The sequence below is a fragment of the Ctenopharyngodon idella genome, chromosome 22 (assembly GCF_019924925.1).
Source record: "Ctenopharyngodon idella isolate HZGC_01 chromosome 22, HZGC01, whole genome shotgun sequence".
NCBI lineage: Eukaryota > Metazoa > Chordata > Actinopteri > Cypriniformes > Xenocyprididae > Ctenopharyngodon > Ctenopharyngodon idella.
Genome location: NC_067241.1, coordinates 24,832,032 through 24,858,970, shown reverse-complemented (window position 1 = coordinate 24,858,970; position 26,939 = coordinate 24,832,032). Strand labels below are relative to the sequence as shown.

At 36.4% G+C, this 26,939-nt stretch overlaps 1 protein-coding gene across 2 annotated transcripts; it reads right to left on the bottom strand.

Moving 5' to 3' along the window:
* Positions 1 to 836: 836 nt before the first annotated feature.
* acss2 (acyl-CoA synthetase short chain family member 2) lies at positions 837 to 26,654 on the bottom strand. 2 transcript variants are annotated; one of them, XM_051880206.1, is made up of 19 exons: positions 25,878 to 26,654; positions 25,127 to 25,322; positions 21,621 to 21,712; positions 21,378 to 21,481; positions 21,027 to 21,099; positions 17,654 to 17,729; positions 17,087 to 17,198; positions 15,456 to 15,503; positions 9,765 to 9,902; positions 9,483 to 9,653; positions 9,205 to 9,338; positions 7,069 to 7,201; positions 6,911 to 6,967; positions 5,221 to 5,301; positions 4,889 to 4,997; positions 4,715 to 4,783; positions 4,199 to 4,375; positions 2,325 to 2,399; positions 837 to 2,224 (listed from the first exon to the last, which is right to left on the bottom strand). In XM_051880206.1, exons 1-19 carry the CDS (start codon positions 26,002 to 26,004, stop codon positions 2,097 to 2,099), a joined length of 2,100 nt encoding a protein of 699 aa, XP_051736166.1. In that variant the 5' UTR covers positions 26,005 to 26,654; the 3' UTR covers positions 837 to 2,096. The 2 variants fall into 2 exon arrangements, with proteins under 2 accessions (XP_051736166.1, XP_051736167.1); XM_051880207.1 differs by lacking the exon at positions 15,456 to 15,503.
* Positions 26,655 to 26,939: the final 285 nt, after the last annotated feature.

The window sequence follows — 26,939 nt, the reverse complement described above, 5'->3', positions numbered from 1 at the left end:
TATTTTTGATTAAATCCGATGGCTCAGTGAGGCCTGCATTCACAGCAATGCCATTTTCTCTCCCAAGATCCATAAAGGTACTAAAAACATATTAAAAACATATTTAAAACAGTTCTAATATTATAAAGCGACGAGAATATTTTTGTGCGCCAAAAATAACAAAATAACTTTTCTCTGAAACAGTGACTCAGAGCGCCAAAGTCACGTGATTTCAGCAGTTTAGCCGTTTGATAGGAGATCCGAGTCACTGATTCGATTCGTAAAGATCCGAAGCAGTGTTCCCATCACTATATTGTTGAAAAGTCGTTATTATTTTTTTTGGCGCACAAAAAGTATTCTCGTCGCTTTATAATATTAAGGTAGAACTATTGAACTCGCATGAACTGTTTTAAATATGTTTTTAGTACCTTTATGGATCTTGAGAGAGGAAATGTCATTGCTTTAAATGCAGGCCTCACTGAGCCATCGGATTTAATCAAAAATATCTTAATTTGTGTTCCGAAGATGAATGAAGGAACGTCATGAGGGTGAGTATTAAATGACATTATTTCTTTTTGGGTGAACTAACCCTTTAATATATTTGTGGAAACGGATACATTTTTTCAGGATTTTTTGATGAATAGAAGAAACAAAAAAAAACAAAAACAAAAAAACAAGGTTAAAGTCTGTCACTTTTGTTCAGTTTAATGCATCCTTGCTGAATAAAAGTAATAATTTTTACAGCTCCATCATAAAATAGCAGCTCCATCACAAAATAAAAGAAAAATGAAATTACTAAGCAGTACAGGCACATAATTCATGCAGAAAGCCACACACAAGAAAGAACACAAAAACTGTTTCAAAATTTCAGCACTTTATTTCACCCAGTTCTGTTTGTTGCTCTGCACAAATGAGCAGAATACAAGGAAATTAATGAAAAGGAAAATAAAGTGTTAAAAACAACAACAACAACAAAAAACAATCTAAAGTTCAAAGATTCAGTCGCTCATCATATAGGCTAGTGAGTGTTTAGAGGGTTGAGAAAAGCACTGACAGCTAATACTCATCCACATTAACAGCTATGAAAAACAAACTCGACCAACAAAACAAAAGCAATTAATGCCAAGCTGGAAGAAATCAATCTGACAACAGTAGAAATACAATCCAGTACTGGTGCATGAGAGCACCACACACTCATGAAACTGCAGGAATTTGATCACTTTTCTCCAGAAAATATTTTATGAGAGGATACCTTCCCAATATAATATATCAGATTTCAACACTTTGAAGTATGACTTGATAAATGGAAAGCCCACTGAACAGGTCTAAGTGTTATCTTCGGTTCAGAGGACTATGACAAAACCATCATGGTCTTGCAAAAATGCCATTTACTCCTTGTGCGTATGTTTTCAAATGAACATACAGCCTTTATGCAGTCAACCAAAGCTCTTTCATATAACTTCCCTGGAGAAATATAATATCAGTTCACACAAGCTTTTATCACAAAGTTGCAAGCTGTTCCAGGGTAAAACATACATAGTTTTAATATACTGAAACACCTGCATGATACCATGTTATTCTGGTAAATATTAATGCATGCTTTGGCTTGTATAGAAAGTTAAATGTTAAAAATTAAACCTTTGACCAAAGCAGAGATTTAACACAGCGCTATTACATTACAACAAAATCGTGACATGTGCAGTCTTATTTACCGTTTTAGTGGAGGAAAAAAAACAAAAACAAATGAGAACCTGTTTTTAGGTTATGTTGGCACACTGAAAACAGGACAGTGAAGTCATATAAAGATTAATGAATAAACTGAACATGGATAAAAGAGGAGGAAATGATAAACAAATAATACAAATAAACTTTTGGGGTAAAACAATGATTTCTAATATACAAGTGAGTCCTGTAAAAAAAAAAAAATGCAGTTAAAACTGTGCCGCTCCCAAACTTTGTGCTTTACTAGCAATTTCTTAAAGTCTTTTTTTGTTTTTTTTCTCATTCTGTCTGCCTGCTAACATTATCCTAAACTTCATTCTAAGCTCAGATTCATCCTTTTCCTTTCAGAACTGAAGCTTGTATTGGGGCCAGACAGTGTTCGATGCCCCTGGTGGTCACACAGCAGCACAGCAGCGGTTGTCAAACAGCTGTTCTACGACAGAGCTGTCCGCTAATGTAGACACGTCACCTAAATCCCGCTCATTACACGCTATCTTCCGCAAGACACGACGCATGATCTTACCTTTGAAAAAAAAAAAAAAAAATACACAGAATAACACTTAAGTACCATCATAAATATTAAAGTTAATGATAATTATAAATAAACCATCCATTATTAATACCTGATCTGGTCTTTGGAAGGCTGGGAGCATTCTGAATGTAGTCAGGTGTAGCTATGGCACCAATCTTCTCTCTCACTGTTTGAAAAAAAGAAATGAAAAGAAAGCCATTACTTGTAGTGTATGATTAAACAAAATTCTTTATTCAATGATTTGTCAAGTCATTATTGTTTAAACAGCAGCTCGAAACACAAGGAATAGTTAATAAAATAAGAATATTAGAATTAAAATAAGAAAATTTGTGAGCTCTGGTAGATTACTAGTAGAGATCACCAGTAAGAAAAAACAAAAACAAACAAAAAAACAACAACAAAATTAAACAAAAAACAAAACGAAACAAAACAAAACAGTTGTATGACTTCAAGAGACTGGAAGACCGCAAATATGTTGTACAGATCTTTTTTTTTTTTTTTTTTTTTTTTTTTAACGATAATTCTGTGCTTATTAAAATCAATTTTTATAACAATTGAACTGCTAAATATATTTGTGGAAACTAATACATTTTTTCAGGATTCTTTGAAGAATAGAAACAATATTTATTTGAAATTTCTTTTTTTACAAAAAAAGTCTTTACTGTAACTTTTAGTCAGTTTAAATATATATATATATATATATATATATATATATATATATATATATATATATATATATATATATATATCTTACAGACCTTAGAGACTTCATTAAGGAGCAGCTCCACCATAAAATAAAACAAAAATGAAATTACCCTGCTGTACAGGCACATAATTCATCAGATAATCAGATCTCTGGCAGATTACTAGTAGAGATCACAAAGTCCCTTTCAGAAAAGACAATTCACTCGACGGCCATCTTTGAAACTCCTCTCGGGCATTCAAGTGCAGTTCCTATCTCTTTGAATGGGCAAACATCAAATTTTCCAAAGCTGTTTGCCAAGTTTGCCACATTTGAAAATCACCAATGAAATCTGACAACAACTGTCTCATAAATTTTGTCAAATCATGACAAAAAAAAAACCAGCATTTTTCAGGCTGGATCAAGCTAAAGGTCCGGGTATACTTCACTTTCCGCGCATCTTTCAAAGTATACTCAACCTCAGATCTGCGCGAATGACCGAATTCGACACATGCGCAGTACATTTTTTTCTTTACCAGACATCGTGTCATCAACGAGACATTCGCTGGGCAGGATCAGAGAAGAAAAATAGTGCATCCACCATTTCAACATAGTTCAGAAGATACACCAAGTGAACAAGAATCAAAAACGATGGAGAAGGATATGCTTCTAAGTTTACTCGTCTTGTTCTTGAATCGCTCTTTCCACACTCTTCTTTGACGTCTGTGGACTCTTCTGTCCTGCTTGCGCATGTGCACTGTCCGCGCAAAATTTGGGCTGCACGCGGACGGGTTGTGTGGATATCCGTGAGCCCTCCGGATGACGAAAATTACGTCTAAGATAAATAGAAGTATACTTTGGGCTTAAGTGCATGTCTCTATAGGAAGCGCATGTCTCTTTCTATAGGAACCAGAGCTTCTAACGGCTGCTGCAGTGGCGCAATGATTGGCTCTTATTTAGAAGGCAGGACTTATTCCGCTATATTGCGTGTTGCTCTGTCTCCCTTTCATAATAATACGAGTGCACCATCTTTCTATATATAAAGTCTTTGGAGATCACCAGTAAGAAAATGAAACAAAACAAAAAACTAAACAGCTGTATGACTTCAAAAGACTTGGAAGACTGCGAAAAAGTTGGACAGACTTGTTGTATAGAAAAGAGCAGTTCAAACATTCTGGCTAACATCTACTTTTGTGTTTCATAGAAGAAAGAGCATCACATGGGGTCTGACATGAGAGTGAATACAGGATTTTTGCATGAACTAATCACTGAAGCAGGCATACCTTGCTTTTTAAGCTCCGCCTCCAGCTTTTGGTTGTAGTTGATTCCGTCATTGAGGGTGACAAAACAGTAGAGACTTTCGCCTTTGACAGGGTGTGGCCTCCCCACAACCGCTGCCTCAGCCACGGCTTCATGCTCCACCAGAGCCGACTCCACCTCTGCAGTGCTCAGTAAGTGCCCTGGAACAAACAGATCCACCAACAATGTAAGCTTTTGCTCTATTACAGGCCATTTATTATACTGGTACTGGTATGTAGGCTACTTCAACGCTTTGTAAATCAGAGTCATTTCAGTAAAGAGACAGAAAACATGCAAGAGACAAATAGTTTGTAATGTGTGGCCTGAATTTTATCATCTTGTCTTCGAAACTCATTCATCTGCGTTATTTCAACATCTGTAAGTCCAAGCCACACATTCTCTCTCTTCACACTAGGGGAAATTACACAACAGGAGATTTTTTTTCTTGATGGGCATTGTGTAAAACAATGAACGCACAAATTTCCTCATTCTCTACTCACCAGACACATTCAGCATGTCATCTATCCTTCCAGTGATCCAGTAGTACCCGTCCTTATCTCTACGACAGCCTGGACAGACACATGACACGTTTATCTAAAGCACAAACTCTCACTTCACTCATTATATGAAGCACACTTACTGTAAAACTGAAAATGAATCACAGCACAAATTACCATCTCCAGTCACATAATATCCAGGAAATTTCTTGAAGTAGGTGGTCTCAAACCTCTGGTGGTTCCCATACACGGTTCTCATCACACCTGGCCAAGGCTGTTTAAACACCTGAGGAAGAGAAGAGTGGAGTGAACACACCACAGCTCTTGTGTTTCACATGATTTATTAGTGTTAAGAATTTTAAAACTAACATGAAAATCAAACAAAATGAATGGTAATGAATTAATTTTTTTTTTAACTAAGAATACAAAGCATGAGGGGGTGGGGGCGTGGAATTACACAAAGAAAAAAAAAAAAAAAAAAAAAAAAGGAGGAAAGAAGATCACTGTACCAGATAGCCTTCACTTGGTCCTTCAAGTTCCTCCCCTGACTCATTCAGAATAGCAGGTACAACTCCAAAAAAGGGAAATGTCTACACACATTAGCCACCATACAGAAGTTAGTAAGTGATTCTACCACATTCATCTCAAATTAACATGTATGTTTCTGTTTTTTAGAAACGGAAGTAATTATTTTTCTTCTTATTTTACATTACATTAATTATGCAACAAATGCTGTTAATGCAGATCAACTTGTATCCTTTAATTGTTACTTTGTGCAAATATACATATGTAAGCTTGTTTCCACTACGAAAAACTCACAATTCTGACTTTTTTTCCCTCTCAATTGAGAATTTATATCTTGCAATTCTGACTTTTTTTTGTCACAATCTCGAGTTTATATTTTGCAATTCTGACTTTTTTGCAATTGCGAGTTATAAAGTCCAATTCTGAGGGGGAAAAAAAGACAATCTCAGAATTGGAAGTTTATTCCCTGGTTTCACAGGGCTTAAGCCAAGTCCCAGACTAAAATGCATGTTCGAGCTGTTTTAACTGAAAGCAACTTGTACTGACAGATCTTAAAATATGTCAGTGCCATTGTTTTACACATCAGTAATGTTTTTTTGTCTAATTCACATTTATAAAATGCCCTAATTAAACAAAGGCCTAATCTTGGCTTGAAGGGTTAGTTTACCCAAAAATGAAATTTCTGTCATTAATTACTCACCCTCATGTCGTTCCACACCCGTAAGACCTTCGTTCATCTTCGGAACACAAATTAAGATATTTTTGATAACCACTGATTCGAAAACAAAAGATTTGTAAAGCTTCGAAGCTTCATGAATCAGTGTTTTGAAATCGCCCATCACTAGATATTGTTGAATAAAGTCGTTATTTTGTTTTTTGGAGCACAAAAAGTATTCAAGACTCTTTATGATATTAAAGTTGAACCACTGTAGTCACATGAGCTGTTTTAAATACGTCTTTACTAGCTTTCTGGGCATTAAAAAAAGGGTTGTTATTGCTGGCAATGCAGACTTTACTGAGCCAAAGGGATTTTATCAAAAATATCTTAATTTGTGTTCCGAAGACGCACAAAGGTCTTACAGGTGTGGAACAACATTAGGGTGAATAATTAATGACAGAATTTATCTCACCTATCTCTCACAATTCTGACTAACTCACAATTACCTGATCCAAAGTCAGAATTGCAAGATATACTAAACTTGCAATTTTGAGAAAATAAGTCAGAATTGCAAGTTTATATCGTGCAATTCTGACTATTTTTAAGATATGTCAGTGTAAGTTACTTCCAGTTAAAACAGCTCATTTTAGCCTGGGACTAGCTTAAGCCTTGTCTGTGAAACCGGGGGAAAAAGTCGCAATTACCTTGTTTATCATTATTTATTCAGTGGCAGAAACAAGCTTCCATAGAATAGTGGAGTAATGGTGCTGAAAATTAAGCTTTACCATCACAGGAATAAATTACATTTTAAAATATATTTAAATAGAAAATATTTATTTTAAACTGCAATAATATTTCACAAATTACCTTATTTTGGATCAAATAAATGCAACCTTGGTGAGCACAAGAGACTTCATTCAAGAACATCTTACCAACCCCAAATCTTTGAACGATAGTGTATCTTTTTATTCATTGCTACATTTTTATTATTTATTCATAGCACAAAGTTCACTCACGGCAGAGCCAGGCTTCAAGGGCGTGGCGGCCGGCAGAGGGGTCATCACATGTCCACCCTGAGGAAGATACAAAAAAAGACAAGTGACCTTACGGTAGACAGCTTCAAAGCAACATGGATGTTACTGCTCTGGTCTGAGTGCTGTAATTCAGTTGATACCGTCTCAGTCTGCCAGAAGGTGTCCACCACCGGACATCTCTTCTCTCCCACAACGCTGTAGTACCACTGCCAGGCTTCTGGGTTTATGGGCTCCCCTACTGTCCCCAAAATCTTCAGGGAGGTCCGCTTATACCTGATCACACAAACCATTGCAAAGTTTTGTAAATGTTACTATTTTTGTAAAATACTGAGTAGATGTATCTATTGGTACTGTATCAATGCTGTGGTCAGAAAGTTGTCACATACTGGCACCAGTTGTTATGCAAAAGCACACAATGCACAGCGAATGGACTTATAAACGCTGTTGTTAGCAGACTTTGTAAGCAAACAGAGTAAGACAGAACACAGAGCAATCACATAACACAGAAAGATGAATACTATCAAGCATTACTATATCGTTTCATTATATCAGTTATCATAAAGTTATATCATCAAGTGTTATCTGGAAATGGGAGATCTAAGATCTGCTATCCATCTAAGTGTCTTATATACAACATAACCAAGCAATGGCAGTTATAAATAAACATTCATAACACTTATTCCCAAACATATATATAACTTATACTTTATACTGTAAACACTATATTGTATGTACTATATATACACAGTGTGTCAATGAAAAATATTACTGGATAAGGATCTCACAAAAAAAAAAAAAAAAAAAAAAAAAACATTTCAAGGTATTTGGTAGCTGAACATAAATATGGTGAAAGTCAAAAGTTTAGGGTCAGTAAGATTGTCAGTAAGAATTCTATTATGCTCAACAAGGCAGTATTTATTTGATCAAAACAATAAAACAGTAATATTGTGAAATATTATTACAATTAAACAGTTTTCTATTTGAATATAGTTTAAAATGTAATTTCTTCCCATGATGCAAGGCTGAATTTTCAGCATCATTACTCCAGTCTTCAGTGTCACATGATCCTTCAGAAATTATTCTAATATGCTGATCTGCTGATCAAGAAACATTTCTTATTATTATCAGAGTTGAAAACAGTTGCTGCGAGTTGTTCTTACATTTTTTTTTTCAGGATTCTTTGATGAATAGAAAGTTCAAAAGAACATCATTTATTTATATTTATTTGTAACGTTATAAATTAGGGATGCACTGAAATTTTGGAGGGCCGAAATCAGTGACCGAAACAGACGTTTAATTAGTGCTTCTCGGTGATGCATTTTGACTGTGTTCAGCATCTATTTCATGACACAACCTGGATAAGCTACAACAGTTAAACATGTCAACTGTGTGGACACTAGCTCTGGATTGATAATATAAATTTCTCAAATTTAATCGGTAATGACATGGTTTATTAAATCTAAAATCTTTTATTCTGTACTGTTTTCTGTTGATGCGTGAAAAAACTTTTGTACATTTGTAGCGCACTGCCATTCAATAATCTCATAAACGTTTGTCCTTTGTTACTTTTAATATGAAGCAAAGTCTCAACTTTAAAATTCTGTCGATTTTATTAGGGAATTCAAACAATAAATGTTGTTTTGGTGCTCTTTAACACGGCGTGACAGATCACTGTAGCTGCCTACGTGAACCGATCATCTTAAATGTTTGTACAACTATTTGAGTGTTGATTAAAGTTTGATTAATTAATTGATTATTCATTTATTATTTATTTCCGGTTTTCAGCCAATTACATTCTGAATTTTCAGTTTCAGCCCAGAATTTTCATTTCACTGCATCCCTAAAAAATATCTTTACTGTCACTTTAAAGTATTACATTTCTTTCATATCTAAGAAATAATTTCTTTAAAAAAAAACTTTTATTGACCCCAAATCTTTGAATGGTAGCATAATATAACTTAGCAATGCATATCCACTCACAAAAATAGATTTTTGATATATTTATGGTAGGAAACTTACAAAATATCTTCAAAAAAAAAAAGAATTTTGACCCATACAATGTTTTGTTGGCTATTGCTTCAAATATACCTGTGCGACTTATGACTGATTTTGTGGTCCAGGGTCACATTTTATTAATTTCCATGATTTTTCCAGGCTTGTAAATCACATTTTTAAAACGGTCCGATATTGTGAAAATGGTCTGAAATTTTCTACGACTACAGAAACCCTCTTTAGTGCACTACATCTAGGACAGACACAATAGACACCGAACTCACTTCTGAACGGGCTCACTGCCGTACTTCATCAGGAGCCGGATGGCGGTGGGTGCTGTGTAGAACTTGGAAACTTGATATTTATCAACAATCTCCCACATTCGGCTCACATCCGGGTATGTGGGAAGACCCTCAAACTAGGAACAGAAGATTTAAAAATCACATTCATATTATACAACAATAAAGGCCTACGTAGATAAGTCAATATGCTTAAAAAGTGACTATAAAGGGCAAAATGCAAAATCGGACACAAAAAGTGTTTATCAGGATGTTCCCCTCACCAACACACTGGTCGCACCATTGGCCAAGGGCCCATATGTGATGTATGAGTGACCGGTGATCCAACCAATGTCCGCAGTGCACCAGTACACATCATCAGAGTGATAATCAAACACCATCTTAAAGGTGGCCGCAGTGTAGAGCATGTATCCACTCACTGTATGCAACACACCCTAGTGGAGTGGTAGAGCGGGAGAAAAAGAGGGACAAATAAGAGATATATACGAACAGCAAATAACGCACAAAAGTAGTTCAAGGTGGATTGGGTTCTTTTGAGGATCTACCTTAGGTTTCCCAGTAGAGCCACTGGTGTAGAGGATGAAGAGCGGGTCCTCTGAATCACACCAGACAGGCTCACACTCCTCTGATGCTCCACCAATTAGAGAGTGCCAACACACATCCACCTCAGGATTCCACGGCACCTGCACCAATCACAGCACAGAGCGCGCTCATAGTTAACTTGGCTCGTGTAACTTGTGTTTACTCTTGCTCGTATCACGCTTCAGAGAACAAAACAAAATTTAGGGAACCTGATGTTAACAAACCAGTCTGTGAAGGTTATAAACTGCTGTATTGAACAGAACAAATGCTGCTTTCAAGTCATGGGAAGTTCCTAGTTATAATCGTAGTTATAACAATGTGTGTTCAAGTGATTTTGGTTCCTTGTAGAAGTAGTGCAACAAAATAATGATGTACATCAAGTGTGTAACTGATGCTTTATCTATTGTAAGTACTTTATCATTCTCACACTGCCCCACAGGATGATGGGAAACATAGTTTGACAGTCCATCATTTCATAAACTGGCTAAATGAGTAATATTTTCTTCTTCTTTTTTTTTTTTTAAATCATGTCACAACTCCAGTCACTTCCTCATTTACAAGCACCATTTGTACAGAGCAAACTCCACCAACAGGAATTACATTTGTGACACAACCAGATCAGTGTTATGTATTATTTATATACTATTATGTTTTTTTTGTTTGTTTGTTTTCATTTTTAATATTTTTATATATTCAGTTTCCATTTTAATTGTATGTTAAGCTTTAGTAATTTTGTTATGTGCTTTTGTCATGCGTTTTTATTAGTTTTTTATTTTTATTTTGCTTTAATTTATTTTTTATTTCAGTTTTAGTCATTTTAGTATTTCAACTTTTTAATTTCTGCTTTTCGAAAAATATAATTCAATGCTTTTGCTTTCCCTCACAAAAGTTTTGCATTCCCCCGAGAAACTTTGCGTTTGCTTACAAAACTTTTGTGTTCTTTGGGAGCGAACGTTTCTTAGGGGAACGCAAAACTTTTGTGAGGGAAAGCAAAAGCATTGACAAATAATTTTTCCTCCCATCTCATATTTTTTAACTTCACCATGTCCCTTTAGGGGCTCCGTAATAAACCCTCCAGTCAACATGCCCTATAGACTTCCACTGTAAACACTGTATACTACAATAGGTTTTCTATTTGTTTTCATAAAGGAAGAACATTCATTCATTTCGTAAAAACTTTTTCAGAATGACTTGAAAGCAGCAAAAGATTAAATGAAAAGAATGTTGTATTCAAATAACGCATATAATACATTTTTTAGGGGCTCATGTTGGTATTTATTTCAGTTCAGTCTAACCAAAGTGAATGCAGCAAAGATGCCTGTCTGCTTTAGTCAAAGGCGTTTTCAAAACTAAAAGAGAAAGCATCTGAAAAGATCAGGTTTGGTTAATAACAAAACACAAAAACACTAGACAGACAAACAAAAAGAGACATGAACAACAGAAAAGTCTAAAGATCTAGTTTTTCGTGCAGTTCAGAGACAGAGAGAACACTATACGAGCACTTGAGTTCATTTAAGTGACAAGAGCATTTGCATGGAGCTCAAAGGAGAGAGTTAGTGTTTGACTACACAGTGAGAACCGTCAAATCCATTAGACAGTCTGAGCGGAAAAGGTTTCAGCACATAAAGCTGCTAACACAGAGCTTTTAGAGTCTAGTCACTACAATGATATAAGAGCTTCCCAGATACATTTCTGTTGTAATCGTGTACTAGTAGACCAATAAAGTTGAGGTGAGGAAAACATTTAGAACATGGACACAAAGACACACTAGTCATTTAGCAGAGATGTGGCTATCAGTACTTTTACTAGGCACAGAAAAAGGTTCCAGTGCTAGCTCATGGATCAGAACTGGCGATCAAATCAAATGGAAACACTTCATAAATCACAAAACCATTAACAATAAGTATAATGCAGAACAGGTCAGTAGTTGACATTTCTAACTTTTTACATCTCTGAATTTAATGAAATATTAAGTAATTATTTCATATTTTACAATGTCATAAATGTTAATGAAAGTTTTTATGAAGTGTTATTGAACAAACCAATATAAAAGCCTGATTCAGTCTTGGAGTTAAAAAAAAAAAAAAAAAAAAAAAAAAAAAGGAAATAAACACTAATACATTAGTCTGGGGGCAGTAAATTATATATATATATATATATATATATATATATATATATATATATGTGTGTGTGTGTGTGTGTGTGTGAGATATATATATACATACACACACACACACACACACACACACACACACACACACACACAAAGAGTGCACAGCATAAATGAGTACACCCCCTCTGATACTTCTGAAAGTCAGCAATTACTCAATTACTTCTCAGTGGGGGTCGCGAGATGATTTCCAGAAATCAAAAAAAAAAAAAAAAAAAAAAAAAAAAAATGTAATGATTAGAAATAGCATCTTTTATGAATAATTGTAACAAAATAATAAAAACATTAGTTAAATTAAAAACAAAAACCATGCAAATATAAAAAGCACCACCGTCAGGAGACATAATGGATAGCACTCGTCTCTTCGTGAAGGTGGAAAAACTAAGTTGTTTATGACCTGAGGGATTTCTTGTAAAAGATTTAAAAGGAAAGAAAAGTTGCCTGTTTTTGTCTATTTTAAGTTTTAATTTAAAATGTCTGTGATTTTAACATAAAGCTTATGTTTAAATGTTTTGTCACTTGCGTGAGCAAGTATACATATCAATATATAAATCAAAAGTATTACTTATATAAATATAAAGTGAATGAATAAAACATTTAAAATGTAGTGCATTTAAATGTGACATCTATATATAGTGTATACAAAGAGAATCGCAATGCTAACAAGCCATGTTCAGTAACGACTTTTGGATTTGAAATAAAAATAAGTAAATGTTGTGTTTGTGATAAACAGCCACGGATCAGTTGCGCACTGCAAACGCGGCGTATGTGAAAGCACAATAGTGCGTGCTGCATATGTACTGCAAAGGCATGTTCACCTAAATGCCAGGTAAGGTGCCATTTTCCTTGCTTTACCTGAGGCAAAAAAGCCATATGTTGACTGTGTAACAGAGACTTTAAATTATATGTAGCTATGGTGAAATTACTAGTTTTTCGCGTCAACACGTTTATTTTTAAGCGAACAGTGCGCTATCATTTTAATGCAGCGCAGCAAAAATAGACTGTGCGTAAATGCACTGCTGCAGACGTACCGCTCCTGGAACGCACTGCCGGACTGCATCCATGTGCAGTGTGAACGCTCTAATCCGGTAATATGGGAATAGAAAAAAAATACGCACCGCATACACACTGCAAACAGAGCATGTGTGAAACAGGTGTTAGTGCGTGTGTGCCATTGCACACAACGTTTGTATACTTTAACCACCTCCGAGGATAGTGGGGGTCACTGGGAGTCATTGGCATCGTTATTTTGGGGGTCGTGGGCTGAAAAGTTTGGGAACCCCTGACTTAGAAGACATGTTATGGTTCTTTAGAGATATAATGTTCCAGCAAGCCTGCTTAATCAATTACCAAAGAAGCATGTCAAAATTATTCAGGAAAATAAGATTTTCTTATCAAGGTGTTAAAATGTTGTGTAGCAAAAATGAGTACACCCTTCTAAAAGTTACTAAATAAAAAAAAATTTTCTGGTGCAAGTTTAAGGCAATGTTTGATCAACAGGTAAGTATTTTGAACTAAAACATTTAAAGAGAAGTCATTTCTTGACAATTAAGAGTGTTTATATAGTTCACTGAATCATCCTCAGACTTAAAGCTGACAACAATGGAACCAATTGGGAGAGAACTGTCAGGAGACTTATTTCTTAGCACAAAAGAGGACAGTGGTACAAGAGGATTACTAAATTATTGTTTTAAGTGTGAAAATATAGCAAAAGTAACAGAAATTCAAAAACAATGGACTTGTGACAAGCCCCCTGAAATAATCAGGCCTTCATTTTAAGCTTTCATTTAGTGATGAGGGATTTTTTTGCTGGACAAAGAGCAGGAGAAATACCAAGCGAGTGTCTCAGAGCCAGCAAATGCTATGAAAAGAGTGACTGTTTATCTCTCAGAGTAAGATGCAGCCTGCAGAAATGACATGCATGGTTGTTGTTCTCACTGGAACTGCCTACTGTAGCCAAAGCACAATAAAGTCAGTTAGCCATTTCCAAAGCCCATATTTACAAAATATAGTTTCTGGGAATCAATACTCTGGTCTCATGAGACCAAATCTATCATTTTGGATGATTGCATCCAAAATGTCATGGTGTTGCTAGAGGAGGAGTACAGTGAGAAGTGCCTGGTTCCCACAGTAAAGTTCAGTGGTAGTAAAGCTCTTATATACTGTAGGGATGTTTGAGTGCTGAAGGTGTGAGGGAGTTGTGCTTTATCAATGCTGTCATGAATTCCTACACCACTGTGTAATTTAATACACAAACTTGAAACAGAAGATGTTACCCTTTCCTCATTCCCTGCATTGTTGGGCATTTTTTTCAACATGACAATGAGGATATGCATTCTCCCAAGGTGAAAAACCTTCTTTGGACATGTATTGCACTCAATCTTAACACTCTTGAGCACCTGTGGGGGATTCTGTAGAGACGAGTTGAGCAACACTCCCCATTAAAGATCAGGGCATTTAAGGAGCTCATCATTCAGGAGTTAAACAGGACAGATGTGACAATTTGTCATGAACTTGTACGCTCTGTGCCAAAAAGGGTCAGAGCAGTATATTCAAAATTATGGAGGGCATACTAAGTATAAGAATATTATACATTTGTTGAAGTAAATCTAGGGTGTACTCATTTCTGCAATCCTTCATTTAAACAAAATTGGCCAAATTACTTATTTTATGGCTATTAATGATATATATTTCTCAGTTTTTATTATGTATATGTTTAATACATTTTAGTTTTGCCATCTTTCCATGAACTGTATTAGTGATCATAAAGAAAATACATCTTTTGTATTTGTACTCATTTATGCTGTGCACTAATTATATATATATATATATATATATATATAAAGTGTGTGTGTAAATTAAAAATAAATAAGTATAAATATGTAATATAATTTTTTTTTTTCCATTTTTGGGTGAACTAGCCCTTTAATGCATCCTTGCTGTATATATGTATATATATATATATATATATATATATATATATATATATATATATATACATATAAAAATCAATTTGATGAAAGTTCAAAATGCTATTCTTTTGAACTTTCATCAAAAATTGAATTTTTATATATATATATATATATATATATCTCAACTCATCTGTGGTCTGCTGTCAATTAAAAGAGTGCATTATTTTCAAACCAATCAATTATAGGTAATGGACTGAATACTACAGATGCCATGCATTAAAACATTAAGTTGGTAATAAGGCAGAATATGCCTTTATGGCCTTATAATTGAACGCCAAGTCTGATGAGTGTGTAAATGGCAAAATGCATCTGCAAAAGCAAACAAACAAAGACACACACACACACACACACACACACACTCTGTGTTGTGTGAGGATAGTGATAAAGGTCTCAAGCCATCCCTAAGAGTGAGAGAGCCGCCCATGAGCACACAAACAGGTGTTAAGACAGGAGGAGTTAAAAAAAAAAAAAAAAAACAACAACAAGTTGTGCACAAAGGAGACATGAAATACCTGTGGGGGAGGACGGACCTTCCTTACTCTTTCTTTCTGTTTCTCCTGCTAAAGGGGGTTAATGGAGAGATTACTCACATCGAAAGAGGAAAAGGACACAGACATGGACCCACATTGAGGGAGAAAAAAAAAAAAAGTCCAAAGATCTTTTGGATGAAAGTCAAATTGACATTATTAGAATTACAGATTTAAAAAGAGGTCAGCTTGCATCAGTAAACGCCACACACAAGACATTCAACTGTTTCAAAGGTCTTCGGCATAATAGCTTAGAGAAATCATGCCAGACCTTTATGGATTTACAACAGTAACACAAAACCTTAGATAAATAACCAAGAGATATTTGTAACACACAGGACAATGCAAGACTCAAAACTCCACAGGAGATGTACAGGACAAGAGTTAACATTTGAGAGACCAGAACAAAGACTTAATGAAAGTGATACTGCAGTCATTTTTCATCTGAATATATTCCCCACTTACATGGACAGATCTCCATTGATTCAGGTGCAATGATACATGAAGGCCTGCTTGTTTTCATTAGTAAAACTTCTTTTTAACCTCCATTAGAAGGTCAACTCATAGCGCTTTGATGTGAAAAAAAAAAAAATCATTCATTTAAACTCAGATCAAACATGGCCTAGTGGTTAGCGCATGTGCTCATGAGGGAAACACAGTTTTTAACCTGGTCTGCATCTGTCCTGATTTCATTCCTTCCTCTCCGTTTACATTTATATTCATGTACTATGGGTAATTATTGAGTAAATAAGTGTTTCCAAGAAGTAATCTCAGCAATTTTGTGTACACTCCCGTTCAAATGTTTGGGGTCAGTAAGACTTTTTTTTTTTATTTAAATGAATACTGTTAAGCAAGGATCTATTCAATTGATCAAAAGTGACAGCAAGACATTTATAATGCTACAGTATTTTTTTCAAATGAATGCAGTCTTGGTGAGCATAAAAGACTTCTCTGAGAAGCATTAAAACAATCTTCCCCCTAGCATTTTAAATGACTGGCCATTGTGTTCACACGCTCAACAGATATGTCTGTGACTGGCTATAATGATCAACGCTTCAAAAACATGTTGTAAATAGACATCTTAATAGATACAGATACACAGGGGAGCGTTTGAAAGCAGGCTTCTATCAGCGGATCCCTAATATATCCGCTAGTTGACAGATCCACTCATTGACGTCTGCTTTCAAATGCTCCCATGCGTATCTTTGTCTATTAAGATGCCTATTTACAATATGTTTTTGAAGCGTTGATCATTGTAGCCAATCACAGACATATCTGTTGAGCTCGTGAACACAATAGCCAATCAGAGATGTTTAAGAATGTGCTCAACAGCGCTCAAAATGATGGGGGGGAAATGCTGGTGTTGTCATATTTTTAAAATTACAGTACCGACTTGGTACCGAAGTCTGTACTTTTGACAACCCTAGATATAATCTAATGAAAAAAACCCAAGAGTACTCTGGGACTCTACTAGAATAAGCTTGAGATCAGATGGATAAATTACGAAAACACCTATAGCAATGTGGAGATGTCCGTAAGAGTAAGAAACATATTAAGATGAAAAAACTATGAGTGTGAAGCCTGTTAGCTGTACGGCTGTGATGCAGAAATTTTACCTGCAGGTCAGGACAGGCGCGTTTCGCTGGGGGTGACAGCGAGCCCGGCGGTGAGGCCTCATCTTCCTTTGTGAGGTGTTTTAGCATTATACATTTCTTCACGGTGAAAGACCTGACAGTGTGAAAAGACATTAGAGAATCAAGTGAACAGAAAAGAGACACTCTGTTAAGCATGTAAACAGCTACAGTGGCCACTTTATTAGGGGTTCACTATTTCTTCCTCAAACTCATTTCCAATATTAACCCCACTTCCATTCTCCAAAACTGACTAAATAGTTTGGGGTCAGTAAGACTTTTTTTTTTTTTTTTTTTGAAAGAAATGACTGACTGTGACTGTGTAATGACTGTGTAACTAAAGGCTGTAAATGCAAGAATTACTGTCCAGTCCAGCATTTCTTCCTCAGAAATTCTTGAGTAGAACTGAATCAGAACCAAACATTTTTCCAGTCTTCAAGAATTGCCTCCTACTGCTTCTATTCCACATTTGACGAACTGAATGTAATAAAGTGGCCACTGTGTGTACATGCACTTATGATGAAACGACTAGTTAACTAGAGTTTCTCATACTTGTCCCTGCATTTCTTTAGCGCTTCATCGGCTATAAGCTTCAGATTGATCAGCTTATCACCGCGGTAAAACCCATCTGGGGAGGGAAAGAAACACTCAATAAAACAACTTTTATTTACTTGCATTTCACAGAAAATCCAGAAAAGACAAAGACAGTAAACTTTTATTAGGTGATAACAGATGTTGGTCTTATCATGGCTGAGATGTTAATTTTATGGTTATAGTCCACTCTCATGCTCAAAGACTTTGGCGCTACCTACACGTGTAATGTCAGTGGAACATCGTTTTTTCAATTACAATCAGGCACTGTAAATATCCAGACATTTTGCCGCAAAACTGATCGTTATAGTTTAGAATGAACCATATGAAGAGCCCGTTTTTCAGAAAACTCAACAAAGTACTGAACATAATGCTTTAGTTTATGTTCCAGACTAGAGCTGCATGATTAACCGTATTTTAATTGTGATAACGATATCTGCTTCTCTCGATTATTTAAAAATTATCGTTGCGATATTGGCTTGCTGGTTATTTGTCTTAAAAAACGTTTTGACAATTTGGACATTTCGGTTATCTTGTATTGAGGCTCTTTCCTGCTTGGGGTTGCCAGATGTCAAGAGAATAAATCCCCCAATTGGAGCTTTTCTCTTAAAAGCATACATTTTCTGTCCTGTGTTTTACTTAACCATGCGCACATGCTCTCTCTGGGCTGAAAATAAGCGCTGATGATCTGACTACACCGACAATTATGTACCTTTCTTCACGAGGCCACATGCGCGATTTGCTGCTACTAAATCTGCGAGTAAAACTTCTCCGTCATAAACTGTAATAAATCCAAACATGAATCTTGTTTGTGATCATGGTTGGTGAATAAATGCACTTATGCAACCTCTGTGCTAGAATACAAAGTAAATTAATATTGGAATTAAGATTATTTGATTTTCCATGTGATGAAGCTATCATAGTTGGTTAAATGAAGTCCATACGCCACCTACAGGCATATTAGGTGAAGTGAAATGTTACAAACCCTTTTGAAAAGTGAAAGTGACGTGTGAAGGCCAAGCGGTAACCCATACTCGGAATTTGTCCTCTGCATTTAATAGGGCTGGGACAATACATTGATTCTCGATTCATGATACAAAGAATCTGGAGTGCTTCTGATATTTTCTGATGTATCACGATCCTCTCTCGAATCGATTCTGAGCTTAATTTTTAACAGCAGATGGCACTACATGCTTTAGAAACACCTGTACTCTGCTTGCTTCCAGTTCCTTTACACACACCACTTAAACCTAAAATAATCAGTTTCGAAAAGGTTGAGGCGAATTACAAGGGTGTTCACAGTAGGCTTTACATTAACGTTTACATTAATCTCACATCATAAAATCATTCAGAGCCGAGGTGCAAGTATATTTAACCACTTACATGACTCAGCCAAATGCACAAGCACTCTCCAGCATTCTTCTTTGTAAGCATTTGAGCGTGCGGTTAAAAACTAGCCTAGAGCGCCATCTGCTGTTAAAAACTAAGCTCAAAATCGATTCGAGAGAGAAAATATCAGGATCGATCCAGATTCGACAATCAATGTATTGTCCCAGCCCTAGCATTTAACCCATCCAGTTAGTGCACGCACGTTAGGAGTAGTGAACACACACACACCCCAGAAGGGGCCGCCATTTTGCTGTGGCACCCGGGGAGCGATTGGGGGTTAGGTGTCTTCTCCTTTCTACAACCCGAATTCCGGAAATGTTGGGATGTTTTTTAAATTTGAATAAAACGAAAACTAAAAGATTTTCAAATCACATGAGCCAATATTTTATTCACAATAGAACATAGATAACATAAATGTTTAAACAGAGAAATTTTACAATTTTATGCACAAAATGAACTCATTTCAAATTTGATGCCTGCTACAGGTCTCAAAATAGTTGGGACGGGGGCATGTTTACCATGGTGTAGCATCTCCTCTTCTTTTCAAAACAGTGTGAAGACGTCTGGGCATCGAGGTTATGAGTTTCTGGAGTTTTGGTGTTGGAATTTGGTCCCATTCTTGCCTGATATAGGTTTCCAGCTGCTGAAGAGTTTGTGGTCGTCTTTGACGGATTTTTCGTTTAATGATGCACCAAATGTTCTCTATAGGTGAAAGATCTGAACTGCAGGCAGGCCAATTCAGCACCCGGACTCTTCTATGACAAAGCCATGCTGTTGTAACAGCTGCAGTATGTGGTTTTGCATTGTCCTGCTGAAACACACAAGGCCTTCCCTGAAATAGACGTCATCTGGAGGGGAGCATATGTTGCTCTAAAACCTTTATATACCTTTCAGCATTCATAGTGCCTTCCAAAACATGCAAGCTGCCCATACTGTATGCACTTATGCACCCCCATACCATCAGAGATGCTGGCTTTTGAACTGAACGCTGATAACACGCTGGAAGGTCTCCCTCCTCTTTAGCCCGGAGGACACGGCGTCTGTGATTTCCAACAAGAATGTCAAATTTGGACTCGTCTGACCATAGAACACTTTTCCACTTTGAAACACTTTTTAAATGAGTGAATAGATGCCGATGAGTGATGCAGTGTCATCAAGGTCTTCGGCCTTGTCCCTTACGCACAGAGATTTCTCCAGTTTCTCTGAATCTTTTGATGATGTTATGCACTGTAGATGATGAGATTTGCAAAGCCTTTGCAATTTAATGTTGAGGAACATTGTTTTTAAAGTATACAATCTTTTTACGCACTCTTTCGCGGCTCTGCCCATCTTTACGTCTGAGAGACTCTGCCTCTCTAAGACATCCCTTTTATAGCTAATCATGTTACAGACCTGATATCAATTAACTTAATTAGTTGCTAGATGTTCTCCCAGCTGAATCTTTTCAAAATTTCTTGCTTTTTCAGCCATTTGTTGCCCCCATGCCAACTTTTTTGAGACCTGCAGCAGGCATCAAATTTGAAATGAGCTCATTTAGTGGATAAAATTGTAAAATTTCTCAGTTTAAACATGTTATGTTATCTATGTTCTATTGTGAATAAAATATTGGCTGCTCATGTAATTTGAAAGTCTTTTAGTTTTCATTTTATTCAAATTTAAAAAACGTCCCAACATTTACGGAATTCAGAAACATGTTCCGGAATTGTAAACATGGCAAACTCTTGCCATGGAGTTCCCTGTCACTACTCAAAAATCCCAGCCACAGGCTAAATAGCTTTTGATAGTAATACGATTACTGCCACGTTCAGTCTACAGACTTGTGAATAATGTAAAATGCAGCACTCTTTTGCAGTAGATGGAAATTCATCTGATTAACTTTGGGATTAGCAGAGATTATATACTTTGAGTAAATTAAGTCAGATTTTTTCAGGCGTGCTTTCCTTACCGGCTGTTATAAGAAGACAGCACTGAGAGTCCATGATCCTCTCACACAGCGACTCGGCGGAGAAACCAGCAAACTGGGTTGTGAACACAAAAAATGTAAATAAATAAAAATGTTGCACAAAACATATTTCTTTTGTATTAAATTTCTGGTACAGCACCAGATCGTTTTGGCAAAAAGTCAAACTGTTGAAAGAAAAAAAAAAAGTCTGATAAAGATCACACCTTGCAAAACATGTATAGGTACTTCGTTTTTACATGTTCTTTTTTTAAAAAGCTGATTGGTCAATACAGTGCTCCAGCTAAATTCCAAGGGAAGACAAAGGAAATGAGTCGCAAATGACAAAAGACTGACCACAATAGAGTGAACCGCTCCAATCCGAGCGCAGGCCAACATGGCCACCACCAGCTCCACCACCATGGGCATGTAAATTGACACACGGTCACCTTTCTTCACGCCTGCACAGTCAGAGAGAGAAAAAGAGAGCAAGGGACAAGAGGACATTGCCTTAATACACTACATCTGTGTCAAATCTTTAACCTGCTGCTGGTCACTATTATACCATTCTTAACCAGTTCAACAGCATTTCTATTTTACCTTGTGACTTGAGGACATTAGCAAACTTGCAGACTTGCTGGAGCAGTTCTCTGTAGGTCACCGTCTTCTCATCTCCAGGTTCATTACCCTCCCTGTACAAATCAATGCCAGAAACATTACTCCTCATATACCGTTCAAAAGTACTTTTATTTGGCAAAGATGCATTAAATTAATCAAAATGGCGGTAAAGACTTTTACAAGTTATGTGTTCTTTTTTAGAAAGCAAGATTTCTATTTCAAATTAATGCTGGTTTTTTTTTTAACTTTCTATTCAAAGAATCCTGAAAAAAAAAATCATGATTTCCACATAAATATTACGCAGCAAAAACTGTTTTCCACATTGGTAATAGCAAGAATCATCATTATTAAATTGATCAATACTAATAATTGAGCACCAAATCAGAATATTAGAATGATTTCTGAAGGATCATGTGATACTGGAGACTGGAGTAATGATGCTGAAAATTCAGCTTTGCATCACAGGAATGAATTACATTTTAAAATATATTCAAACAGAGAACAATTATTTCAAATTGTAAAAATACTTTAAAATATTACTGTTTTTATTGTATTGTTGATCAAATAAATGCAGCCTTGGTGAGCATTAGAGACTTCTTTAAAACTTTTGAACGGTGGCGTATTTCCTATAGACAACTTAGTTCATTCAATCACAGTCATGACTCATAATCATGTATATTGATCCTTGAGTACTAGTTATGTTCAATGGAAAAGTATGAATTGAGACACTGAGCAAGTTGACAAAACAGATTTATGCATCTCCTAGACTCACCAGCGTGTTCAATTCTACATTTTAACTCTCACTGTTTATTTCTGATATGTTCCAATTACTGTAAACCTCTGATAACACTATTTTGCCATGAGAGGTGCCCTCAAATGTCCCCTACAGGTTAACGTGTAACTTTTTATTTTTTCTTGACTTTGGATGTCAGCAGACATTCTTAAAATAGAGCTGCGTTCTGAGTCTGACAGAAAGGAAAAGACCACAACTGTTGGAAAGATTCATGCTTGAGTGTTTCAGACTGAATTCTGTAATGACTTGAACTTATGTTGTAACAAGAAATGATTGAAAACTTTAAAATTGCTAAACTGGCATTGCAAAAGCAGAGAATTAGCAACTGCCCCAAGCAACATTCTGTACATGTGAAGTACTTGAAGGCCATTTCTGTAGAACTGAATGCTAATGAACAATGACTGCCAAAAAAAAGTCCTCATGAATTGCATTGACAGCATTCAGCACAGATAAACTGATCCACTGCAATGCACATGAACAAATGAAGCCTATGAAGATGTAGCACTGAAGATACACTTCACTCTGGGTGGACTGCCATTGGCGGGACCTGGTTCAAGCTTACTAAAATAGCTGCAATGTGCCCCTGCCTGTCAGCAAGCCTATGTATTATATTATTATATGAATATAATAACAGCCCAGCAATACTGTATCGACTCAGGTAATCTGAAAGTGGACTAAACTGTGTAGGTTTGTGGCTTAATATACAGGTCTTAACCTAAATACAAGTCTGGTTTAACCTAGTGGTTAAAGAATGGGGCTGGTTACTGAAAGGTGGTAGATTAAAATTCGGTAACGGCCAAACCATGAGCAATCATCATAAACAAAATGTTGATTTAGCTGTAAAATTCTGCTTTTTTGAATATTACCTTTCATGCAGTGTGTAAAAGCTGTTTGTTAATGTAAAATGTCTGCAAAGTTTTAAATATCAAAGTGCATGACAAGTTATTGTCTCCTAAAAGAAAGAATCGATTCTGAACTGCTGAAACGAGTCATCAGTAATTCCATTCTCACTTCCTATTACCTACCCTTGCAAAAACCCTGCCTATGGTCTTCATTGGCTGCCAACGAACAAGGCGTCTACTTTAACCCGCCCTCAAACACTGTAGTTGTAGCCGAGGCCTGGAAGAGTTTAGTTCATGTTGTCAACATGTCAAGAAGACACGGTTTTCATTTCGTAGACCAATCACAACAGACTGGACCAGCTGACCAATCAGAGCAGAGTAGACCAATTACAACAAACTGAGCCATATGACCAATCGGAGCAGAGTAGACCAATCACAACAGGGCTGCGTTCAGCCCCGACAAAACGTTGCAAAACGCTTTTTAAACGGAAACGGTGGTGCGTTGAACACCCTGTTCTGATGAAGCAAGAGTTGCAACTATGGCAGCTGAGAAGGCCATTCTTTGTGTTCTTTTTGAAGAATTTTCAGAGCCTGATGAAATCGGTATAAATACGTGTTTAATACTGCAAAATACGCGCGATGTTACAGTCACTGCCCTTGCCATCCAGAATAAAAGAGAACATCAATTAATACAACACTTAATTACCATTGTGTATGAAATTTGGTATATAAATACACTTGACTTGCAATGAAGCTAAAAATATAAACAACTACATCATGTTGATATGCTATATTTTTAGTAAATAAAACTCTTACGACAAAAATGTCTTCTAATATCTTCAATTGTTGCGTATTCCGAGCTGCAGCGGACACATTTGTAAACGAATTTACTTGGACCCATTGTGCGAGCTGTCTCTTTAAAACCGTGTGGTTTATATACGTGTTGCTGCTGATTGGGCTGACATTTTTGACACACCCACCAAACAAGAGAAAACGCATCTCAAACCCTGTTGCACAACGTTTCCAGCAAACATGTCGTTAAACCCGCTTGAACGTGCCCCAGACTGGGCCGTCTGACCAATCAGAGCAGAGTAGACCAATCACAACAGACTGAGCCATCTGACCAATCAGAGGAGAGAAGGCTGGTGGCAAGGAGGGGTTAAAGCCCAGAACACACCAAGCCGACGGTTGGCCATTAGGCAGTTTTTGTTCGTCGGCCGACTAAGTTTTCTCAGTGTGTTCCACACTGTCAGCTGAAGTTGGTCCTCATTGGCTTTTTGATTCGACATGTTGAATCGGCGTCGGAGCTTGTCGGTCAGTCGGGCCATTTGATAATTCTGATTGGCTATTCAGCTACTGCCACCTGCTGGTACGGAAAGGCATTTCGGGTGTCGAGCATCGGTTTGGTGTGTCAGGGCAACTTTGGACCCAGACGCTGCCGATGTGAGCCAACTGCACAGTCTGTTTTCGTCGCCACTAGTTCGTCGGCATCAGCTTGGCGTGTTCCGGGCTTTAGAGTGACTGAATCTTCTAACAAACCGTTTTCAGACTCTTTGAGAAATGAGGTAATGCTTCAATGTGTATTATGAGAAAATTAAGGTGTTTTTTGATCATGGATGCATGTAAACTTATTGTAGGAGACCTCCAAAACAAAATCAGGAACATTTAAAATAGCATAATAGGGGCACTTTAAGTGAACTGTATGTGGTTTTGTATAATAACATAGGCAAGGAAGATGAAAATCAAAACACTGACGACATCATTCCCAAAATACAAGAAAAGACTTTTAACGTCACGTGCGCAACTTCCGGGTAAACTGAAACATATAAACCACATGCTTCACAAATACTAACCAGTAAAAAGCCACTCTGTCACCCAGTTTCCTCTCATGGACGATGCGGTCCAAAACATTATAGCAGATGTTGGTTGTGGCTCCTTCCATGCACTTCATGTAAATCTCACCCTTAGTCACATCGAAATTGTAGTCCAGGAACTTCCCGGTGTATTTTGTCTTCCAGAAAAAATCTTTGGCGATATCTCCCCAGAACTCTGGACACAACGGGACAAACACTGATTGAGAACTTGTGTACTGAGAACCAAAGCAAAATCACTGGCAAATTTACTATCTGTCAATGGTACTAGTAAAAACAGAGGGTATTGTATTAAAAAAAAAAAAAAAAAAACTTTAATTAAAAAAAACAAAAAAACAAGACAACAACAATATGAATACAATAATGATGTATTATAATTATTATTAAAATATAATTATAGTTTGTTTCTAGTATGGATTTTTATCTTTTAAAAAAGTAACAACAAAAATAATAAAATTATGTATTATTATTAAAAATATACACATTAAATATACATGAACGGCTATATGAAGCTTAACTGGCTGGATCTAACATTAATAGATTCAAAGCAAAGACTACATTACATCAAAATAATACACCTAACAGTAACTCAAAAATAGAGCATAGGTGGGATATAGATGTCCAAAACCGGTGTCTACCAAGGGCACAAGGCTTTGAGACACAGCCAAGTGAAGTTTTTTTTCTCCCTCTCCAAAATAACAGCTTTTAACCTGCACAAAAGCATGAAACTCACCCTCAGGAGACTCGACAGATTTGATGTAGAGCTCCTTGTATTTCTCAAAACTGGGGACGTGCGCTTCTTTCTTCAAGTCCTCTGAAGCATGTAACACGTCCTCGCCTGGTGCCTTATCAGGGATCATTTTAATAACTAATTAAATGGACGCAACTAATACAAAGACACTTAAAAAAGACACACAGTGGATCACTGGCCTAACGTGTGTAAGTCACTTCCGTGTGGGAGAGTTTCACTCCCATTCAGGCGCTGTGTGTATTTGCGTTGGGAAAAAAAAAAAAAAAAAGAAGAAGAGTTTAGTCTAGATTTCGATTTAAATCCAGATGTGAAGACGCTGCTATTGTTCTAATGAAGTAGCGACGATTCGGATTCAGTTTGCAAGGACGAGTTGTCCGAGACGCGTTAAAAAAATTGCACTTTCAATATCTGTTACTATTTTAAACAAGCTCGAAATGTCGCTCCGACTACTGAAGACGGAATAAAAAAGTACGTTTGGATTTAGAAGAAGTCTCACACACGCAAAATATATAAAAAATTCAAGATGCACTTGAGAGCTGTCAAACAAACAGCAGGTCTCCTCTAGCTTGAGGTTATCTTGTGTAAGGCCGATTAAAGCTGGAAATAATTTCCTGCATTTGAGAGAAAACGGAATCAAACTTGTAATCAAAATAGCCGTGCATGCAGTATGAAATTAGTCATTCTTCCACGCGTGGATTAGAAATTCTCAGTGTGTCTGCAAGAGGACAGCCATTGAAGAGTAGAAATAATGTATACGGCTAGAATGCCAATTACCGTCAAACGTACGTTCTTAGGTGGGCGGGGCTTAATGTACCGGGTGTTGTTTCTAATTGGCCCCTTCAGGATATACGTTTTATAATATATATATATATATATATATATATATATATATATATATATATATAAAGTTGGATATATAAATAAGTCACAAAAATATTTTAAAGGGCTATCATATACAGTCTTCGCAGCTTTTTCTTTCTAACAGAATTCAATCATTAACACCACAAAGTTGGGAGTTGTATTAGTAAATGTACATTTATTTAT

Coding starts and splice junctions, on each gene's coding strand:
- acss2 (XM_051880206.1), bottom strand. CDS start 26,004: ATGATCCCTGATAAGGCACCAGGCGAGGACGTGTTACATGCTTCAGAG. Junction 9,654..9,764: donor GCTCTACTGGGAAACCTAAG/GTAGATCCTCAA, acceptor CCACTCCACTAG/GGTGTGTTGCATACAGTGAG. Junction 7,202..9,204: donor GGCAGTGAGCCCGTTCAGAA/GTGAGTTCGGTG, acceptor TTGTGTGATCAG/GTATAAGCGGACCTCCCTGA.